We start from the raw sequence: 9246 nt of genomic DNA on the forward strand, positions 1-9246 counted from the left end.
CATTCTGGTGGCCCTATTAATACATTCGCTCGTCCCGCGGATTTATTCCGGACGCTGTGATTGTATAACTTGCTTGTAACAGCTGGTCTGATGTTGTATGCACCAGCACTTCTTGCTTCATTATGTTGTATGCGCCAATATACCCTTGTTGCTTCATTATTATCCCTCCCTGTGATATATTAGTCCCGCGTCGGCTCGACTGTGTTCAGGGCGATGCTGAAGGCGCCGGCGAAGTTTTGGCACTCTGCCAGCTAGATGCATGATTGTTTCAACCAGGTCCAGTACCAGAACTGGGTGAGGCGGGGCTGTAGTTCTTTGTTCTAGTAGGTTATGCACCTGCTACGGCATGTGTAACATTTCTCTGTCAACTCTGCATATATCCTTCACGATCGATATCGCATGTTTGTCTATGGAGCGGGTTAAGAGCATACTAAATGTTCTGACCGCATTAGTGCAGGAGAACGCTCTGATGACATCAGAAGTACGCAGGCTACATCATAATTTCTATTTTAATGGAGAGTAAAACAAAGGCTGAAGACCGTATAATCTGATAGGTAGCATTATTTGAGAGAACGCCGGCAGCCCGGCACAGTAACTTCATATTGATGCGCGGCCAGTTCTTTCTGTTGCTTTCCAGCTGTTAATAATTTCAACATGTGGCTTCTGCTTCCTAATGTTTTTAGGTTTTCCCTCAGTTTATCTTCAAATTCACCACAGGGCAATGGAAGTGGGACTGGGCAATAAACATTTGGGAGAATTCCAGTGTAAGGAATAGGCAGGGACAAAGCAGAGAGAGAATCCACATGCAAGCACTACTTTAATAATAATAATAATAATAATAATACAAACAATAATCCAGGGCAAACAAAGAAACTCAGGACAGGAACATGGAACAGCAAACAGCAATAACGACTGACAAACAACAACTGAAGTACTGAGGTTTAAATAGACAGGGGGCTGAGGGACTGGTATTGGTGATATGTCATGGGACCTAATAAGGGTCACTATGGTGACAAACAAGGTAAAATGCAAAACAGGAACCATCACAGACAGAACCTTTTGAGACAACAAGAATCACAGATCTTAAACCTCGAAAGAATGGTAAACGGTTACTTGCACAGGTAAAGCTCTTTTGTGGTTGATGTGAAGAAGGCGTGTGTGTCTCTCTCTGTCCTCGTGTCACGAGTTTGGGTTCGTCCAGCGCGCGCGAGCGCGGCGTGTTTGAATGTCCTTGTAGGTGAAGCTTGCCAGTCTGGCTGTGTTCATTTTCTTCGCGAGAAGACATGAACAGAGGAGACTTCGAAAAAGATAAAATAAACTTGAAGAAAACAAAAGAGAAACGATGGATCATCACACTAAGGCGAGGTCCAGATGCACGAGGAGTCACATGATGAAGCCACGAAGAGCAGGAAGAGCCAGGGAGTTTAGGCAGAGAGTTTTCAGGAAGCTTTCAGAAGCGTTTCAGAAGGGCGCGTCTCTTTAAGGACACTTAGGTTCACGCCCCTTCTGGCATGAAGGCACCAATCAGCTGGGAGAAAAGTGCCCGCGGAAGATTCCTCTTTGTCTTGTCAGGATCATTTATGATGGTATAACATTTTGTCATTCCTACCCAGAAAGATTGTACAAACCGGACAATAGATTTTACAGTAATATCCTATGTATGACTGGTTCAGTCAAGACAAGACGGTCAAACAGCTACCAGACATGGCAGGTAAAAGTAGAAGAACATAGAGTTACATTCATATGCAGAATTACAAGCATTTTAAAGTTTCTTCACACGACTATAAAGCCATAATACCTGCTACCATGACCTAGGAAATATCAAATTCATGTTTATGCATTTCTTAAGTGGTTATACTTATAGACAATCTCCTGTTAATTCTTATCCTCTTTGTCCGAGTGTGCTTCCGAAACATAAACACTGTAACAACAGTGTAATAATAGGCTGTCAATTAAGATAACACAATCCTTTGGAGGTACAACAGCTTTTTTTTCTTATTTGATATAAATGTATTTATTTCCAACCATGTCAGTATGTTAAAAGCAGATTTACTTTCACAGTTGCAGAGTTTTTCACTTTTTCTGTTTGTATTTTAGGCATTTTAAAAGACCTTGTGCTGTTCTAGTGTTAACCCAGCTGCATGTACACTGAAGTTTTACCTCCGAATATGTTACACTGTTAAATGTGAAATGTGTATTAATAAACATTGCTTAGCTTTACTGCATTTTTTCTCTTTTTGCAGTCCTCTATACTTTATTTGCTGAAAACTGATCAAGGTTTACTTGGGCATTTCACTCATGCAATTGTTAAATTACTTTTAAGTGGACAGTTCCTGTGGAATTAGCATGTAACGACACTGATGGTACACAACAATTACCTTAAAGGGATAGTTCGGCCAAAAATGATATTTAACACATGCATTACTCACCCTCAAGCCGTTCAAGATGCATATGTCAATCTTGTTTCAGACGAACACATTTTCAGTTATTTTAGAAAATGTCTTAGACCCTTCAGTGGATATAATGTGAAGCAATGGGGTCCACCTCCTTCAAGTCCCAAAATGTGCATACATCCTTCACAAAAGTAATCCATCCGGCTCCAGGGGGATAAACGAAGGCCTTCTGAGGGTAATCCGTGCGGTTTTGTCGTAAAAATATACATATTTAAAACTTTATAAATGAAAATATCTGACTTCCGGCAACGATCGACGCGCGTTCACGGGTGAACTGAGTGTAGTTTTGTTTTGCTCTGCACTCTGGCTGCGCAGGCACGTTCATTCTACGTCACGACGGTTCCTACGCTACGTCATACCTCGTACGCCGACATCCATCACCCGTGAACGCGCGTCGATCGTTGCCGGAAGTCAGATATTTTCATTTATAAAGTTTTAAATATGTATATTTTTACGACAAAACTGCACGGATTACCCTCAGAAGGCCTTCGTTTATCCCCCTGGAGCCGGATCTCCTCAGAGCGAAGCCAGATGGACACGAGCACACTCCAACACACACACACAGAACGGGGTGTTCTCTTACAAGACTGAGTTTTATTACCCCCTTGGAATGTCCCAGAGAGTGGGATTTCTCCTAATTCTTGCTGAGAAGGAGAAATGAACCCTGTGTAATCGTATATATATTCTAGATATATATAACCATGTGATAACTCTCTTAACATTTATCTGATGTCCCATCTCATGATTTTCCTGTATGTGTTTGGTCTATGTTCCTGTAAACTCGAATGGGTTAATGTTCCAGATTTTGCATACCATGGTAAACAGAATGGTATGTGTGGCATATTTGGTCTTTATAACCTGGTACTGTGAAGATTGAAGTGACTGGGTAAATTATATGTCGATAACAACAACATATGAGTATTACCAGAATCTTTTAATAGTTTCTTCATTGGTTCTTCATAGTTTCTTTAAGCCTTTGAAATTGCGCGCTCTCCGGACACACCCGCACACCACGTGACGCTCCAACGCCACACGTGCGCGCTCCTCGGACCAGCTGCAACCATGTGACGCTCCAACGGAACACACAAGACAAGCAGCTCACATAGCCGTGTTCAGCCACATAAGAACCAAAAATACAAGTATTCGTTTATCGAGTCTTCAGAGCAGTAAGATTGTGTTTTTCGTGGTGTCTCTCAACAGTTTTAAAGGTCTGTAATTTGCCACTGATACCTCCAGTCTCTCTCCCTCTCTCTCTCCCTGTTTCTTTCACTCTCAGATCCTTTTAGTGTTTTGTTCATTGTCGTTGTGTTATTGTCTGTATATACATTTTATTCCTTGTAACGCTTAGCAACCATATACGTAGTGTACTGCCTTATTAAATACATTGTTCATTTTATTGATTCTGTCTCTTGCTCATATAAGTCACTTAAATGTTAAAGATCTTAGCTACTAGCTTACAAATTAAAGATACCTTAAACAGTATCTTGTTTATGGAAAAGTGAGGTTGTTTCCCGAGGCCTGAGAAATTGCCTTTCTTGTCCTTCTACAAGGATAACTTTTGTGAGGATTGATAGAATACCGTACGGTCAATTCGCTGGCGAACAGATTAGTTGGTAGTTGATTAATTCCATTAGAAGTTATTTATACTAGACAATTGATATGTTACTATTTTAATCATAAACTGTTCTGATTGAGTACTGATATACAATTGAGCTAATTTTAACCTGTCTGTAAAATATGTGTACATATACAGTTAATGATAATCCTTTGTGGTTAATTGCCTATGTACCTCTATGAATACAGACGCAGGTAACAGATTATCCCCCTCGTTGGGCGATTTAACATGTATAAGTATCTGGTTCAAACCCGTATGAATAATTATTAATTATGAATTATTGAATACATATTCCCCAAAAACGAACCGCATACTTTACAGGTACATGCACTTTTCAAGTTGATTGTACTGAAATGTGTGTTGGCAGGGCCTGTACACAACCATCCTATAATGATAAAAATCCATCCAGTGTTTTTGTTTTAATCTCCTTATATGTTTTCCCCTGTCTCAAATTGAGCCGTTCGATTTTGTGACGTCACTAAATCAGACGCCCCTCCCACGATTGTTGATTGACAGCAGCGTTTCAACACATCCCCGCCCTGAGCGAGCTGTCATCATAGTCCGTCATTGTTGATACGCTGGAGCAGAATGGTGTCTAAGCGGTTGTGGTGTTCTGTTCTTGGGTGTAATAACAAACACAGCAATCAATTTGATGTTCCTAAATCCGAACCGCTGAAGACGCAGTGGCTGAGTTTTGTTTTCAAAGGGAATATTCCCACGATCAACGTCAATGCTTTCATGTTTGCGCGAATCATTTCTCACCAGACTGCTTTATAAACTGCTTTGTGTTTGTTTGTGTGTCGTGACTGAGTTTCGCTGGCCAAATAGTTGGGCGTGGCCAAAGCCAGTTAAAGTACTTAATCTAGGCATTTGCTAATAGTTGTTAGAAGAAGCATTAGAACAACAGGAGAGAACATCAGTCTGTGAGTGTTTACTTTCTCATTTGATTTTAGCGCGGCTCTTCGTTACTGTTTACCCTGGTAAAAACGCACGTGTGTTTGTTTGTGTGTCGTGACTGAGTTTCGCTGGCCAAATAGTTGGGCGTGGCCTGCTGTATTCATTAACAGGGTATTAGGTGTGTATAAAACTGGTTAGTGCACCGCGGCAGCGGTCGCGGCTGCCCTCGTGTGAAGCCCTCATCGTGTGAAGACCAAAGAGTGTAAAGACCAGCGACTCTACCTGTGCGACTCCACCGAGCAAGGACACCGACAAAGCACTTGAGTATTAAATTCTTCTATTTATTGTTGTTTCCTTTCTCTTCTACAAACTTTTTGTTTGTAAGCTCCTTTTCACTATGTGTTTTCAAATCTCTACTATTACTAACATACGTAAATCAAACGTCACACGTCAGAGGCGGTGCAATCCTAACAATCTCCGTACCCTTCCGGTGTCTTCTAATACTTTATTCTCTTTTCCTATTGGTCTCTGGAACTGCCAGTCCGCTGTTAACAAAGCTGATTTCATTACATCTTTTTCAAGTCATTCAGGTCTCAGTCTATTGGCCCTGACTGAGACCTGGATCAGACCAGAGGACACTGTCACACCTGCTGCCCTCTCCACTAACTTCACTTTCTCACACACCCCCTGTCTGACCGGAAGGGGTGGTGGTACTGGTCTGCTCATCTCAAATGACTGGAAATTTGATCCTTTACCACCTCTATTTGACAACAGCTCATTTGAATCACATTCAATTACCATCACTAGCCCTATAAAAATCCATTTTGTAGTTGTATATCGTCCCCCAGGTCAACTTGGCAGTTTATTGGAGGAGCTTGATGTGCTACTCTCATCCTTCCCTGAAGATGGTACTCCTCTTGTAATTCTTGGAGACTTCAACATCCACCTAGAAAAACCTCAGGCTGCCGATTTCCACACCCTGCTTGCATCATTCGACCTCAAACGAGTATCTTCTGTGGCAACTCACAAATCAGGTAACCAATTGGACCTTTTCTACACACGCTACTGCTCTACGGACAATACACTGGTCACTCCACTGCACACCTCAGATCACTTCCTCCTCACTCTCAACCTGCCTCAGAACACAACACACACTCCTCCACAGGTCACCTTTCGACGGAACCTACGCTCACTTTCACCCTCTCACCTATCCTCTTTGGTCTCATCCACACTTCCTCCACCTGATCAGCTCTCAACACTTGATACTAACAGTGCAACTGATACTATTTTCTCCACTTTAACATCCTGCTTGGACAACTTCTGTCCCCTTTCCTCCAGGCCAGCCCGCGCCACACCCTCTGCCCCCTGGTTAACTGATATTCTTCGCGAACATCGTACTAAACTCAGGGGTGCAGAGAGGAAGTGCCGCAAATCGAAAGATCCGACAGACCTGGGTCTTTATCAATCCCTCCTCTCTTCCTTCTCTGCTAATATCTCTACTGCTAAAATGGCTTACTATCACAACAAAATTTTCAATTATTCTGACTCTCGCATGCTTTTCAAAACCTTCTCCTCTCTTCTTAACCCTCCTCCTCCTCCCCCTTCATCAACCCTAACAGCTGACGATTTTGCCACATTCTTCATAGAAAAAACAACCACCATCAGCGGCCAATTTACCAATCCACAAACTGACACACACATTTTACCAACAAACGCACACATTTTACCCTCCTTCTCTCTACTTTCAGAGGCGGAAGTCTCTAAACTCCTCCTTTCCAATCGCCCTACTACCTGTCCGCTTGATCCTATCCCCACTAATCTACTTCAAGCCATTTCTTCCTCAGTTGTACCCACACTCACGCACATCATAAACACCTCTCTTCACACTGGTACCTTTCCCACAGCTTTTAAGCAGGCTCGAGTAACCCCACTGCTTTAGAAACCCAATCTAAATCCAGCACATCTAACAAGTTACAGACCGGTATCTCTTCTTCCATTTGTCGCGAAAACACTTGAACGAGTTGTTTTCAACTAGATCTCCTCCTTTCTTACACAGAACAACCTCTTGGACGACAATCAGTCTGGTTTCAAAAGCGGACACTCAACTGAGACTGCCCTGCTCTCAGTAATTTAAGCTCTGAGACTGGCAAGAGCAGCTTCCAAATCCTCAGTCCTCATCCTGCTGGATCTGTCTGCTGCTTTTGACACAGTTAACCACCAGATCCTCCTGTCAATCCTAAAGATGAAGGGCATCTCGGGAACTGCACTCCAATGGTTCGAGTCTTACCTCTCAGGTAGGTCCTTTAGGGTGTCATGGAGAGGTGTGGCATCTAAGACCCAACATCTACCTACTGGGGTGCCTCAGGGCTCAGTGCTTGGACCACTCCTCTTCTCCATCTACATGACATCACTAGGATCTGTGATTCAGAAACATGGCTTTTCCTATCATTGCTACGCTGATGACACGCAACTCTACCTCTCATTCCAGCCTGACGATCCGACGGTAGCTGCTCGTATCTCAGCCTGCCTGACAGACATTTCTGGCTGGATGAAGGACCACCACCTTCAACTAAACCTTGCGAAGACAGAGCTACTTGTGGTCCCGGCCAACCCAACACTTCATCACAACTTCTCCATTCAGCTAGGCTCGTCATCCATAACTCCATCAAGGTCAGCTATGAACCTTGGGGTTGTAATTGATGATCAGTTGAAATTCACAGACCACATTGCTAGAACTGCCCGGTCCTGCAGATTTGCCTTGCACAACATTAGGAGGATCAGGCCCTTCCTTACAGAGCATGCCACACAAATCCTTGTCCAAGCACTTGTTTTATCCAGACTGGACTATTGTAATGCTCTCCTGGCTGGTCTTCCAGCTTGCTCTGTCAAACCTCTACAATTGATCCAGAATGCTGCAGCCAGAGTAGTATTTAATGAGCCGAAGAGAGCACACGTCACTCCTCTGCTCACAAAATTGCACTGGTTGCCAGTTGCCGCTCGCATTAAATTCAAGGCACTGACGTTTGCCTACAGAACAACGGCTGGCACTGCTCCCTCTTACCTAAACTCATTACTTCAGACTTATGTGCCATCCAGAAACCTGCGCTCTGCTAGCGAATGTCGTCTTGTGGTACCATCTCAAAGAGGCACAAAATCTCTTTCTCGGACCTTTACCATGGCTGTTCCCTGTTGGTGGAATGATCTGCCTAACTCAACCAGAGCTTCTGAGTCAGTAGCCACTTTCAAGAAACTGCTGAAGACGTATATTTTTCGGCAGCACTTGATTCAGTAGAATTAACACTTTCTCTTCTCTTCTATTCTATAAAAATAAATAAAAATAAATAAAAACTGCACTAAAATTAAACTGTTAGTTTAACTGCTTCTATTGTTCTCATTTGTAAGTCGCTTTGGATAAAAGCGTCTGCTAAATGAATAAATGTAAATGTAAACGAGGGTCAGTGTAAAGCTGGTTTTGCTAAGAAGCTGCTCCTGAAAAAATAATCAGTACCAACTATTCATGTTCCTGCTGCACCTCCAGAAGAAGAGAGTGTAAAGTTTTATTAATCTTTATATTAATCTTTGCAAATCGCGAAAAAAAGTTGTTCATGACCATTAACTGTAACATCAATCTGTCAACGAACTAACCTATACATCAGTAAACACATAGTGTTCGTATTTCACTACTCTAACAGTTACCCTGCCAGTACATACAAAGATAGATCAAAGTGACATTACATTAACCAACCATTCAGAAACGTCCTGTTCGAGCCTTAATTGTCGAACTTCTTTGCGGCCGTCATCTTGTTCCGGGTCCGACTCCGGTTCAAACTGATACGGTTGCACAGATGTGTCCTCAGAGACTCCCGCTGCCATTCTTTCTCCAAAATATACCCTCAACTGTTGTCAAGGCAACACTCCACGTGCGTTATGCGCCCCACAGAACAGAGGGGCGAAGTGAGCGAAGCTCATTATCATTTAAAGGCATATTACAGAGAACATGCAAACACAACACAGAAAGGTGTCCAAGATCGTTTGTAAAATCAGATTAGTTTTATTCAGCTTATCCATTTGTGACTCTGCTTTTATTACACTGTATTGCCACTTATTGTGTCCAATTTCAGACCTACTGTACCTGAGTGATTTTGGTTTTAAAAGTTACAACTTGGAACGGTCAATGAAAGCTTTAGCATGAGTTCTGGTAACACTTTAGATTACAGCCCGGAAATTACTGTGTAATTAAAGCGATTTTACAGTGTAACTTTATGTAGGCTAATTATAGTG

The 9246-nt window shown here is 42.5% G+C and overlaps 1 protein-coding gene across 1 annotated transcript; it reads left to right on the forward strand.

Moving 5' to 3' along the window:
- Window positions 1-5356: 5356 nt before the first annotated feature.
- On the forward strand, window positions 5357-7759 carry LOC130081137 (uncharacterized). Its single transcript, XM_056246100.1, has 2 exons — window positions 5357-6184; window positions 7273-7759. The coding sequence occupies exons 1-2, from the start codon at window positions 5363-5365 to the stop codon at window positions 7297-7299; spliced, it is 849 nt and encodes a 282-aa protein (XP_056102075.1). The 5' UTR covers window positions 5357-5362; the 3' UTR covers window positions 7300-7759.
- The last annotated feature ends 1487 nt before the right edge of the window (window positions 7760-9246 follow it).

The sequence above is a fragment of the Rhinichthys klamathensis genome, unplaced genomic scaffold (assembly GCF_029890125.1).
Source record: "Rhinichthys klamathensis goyatoka isolate OS25496 unplaced genomic scaffold, OSU_Roscu_1.1 h1tg000036l_1, whole genome shotgun sequence".
NCBI lineage: Eukaryota > Metazoa > Chordata > Actinopteri > Cypriniformes > Leuciscidae > Rhinichthys > Rhinichthys klamathensis.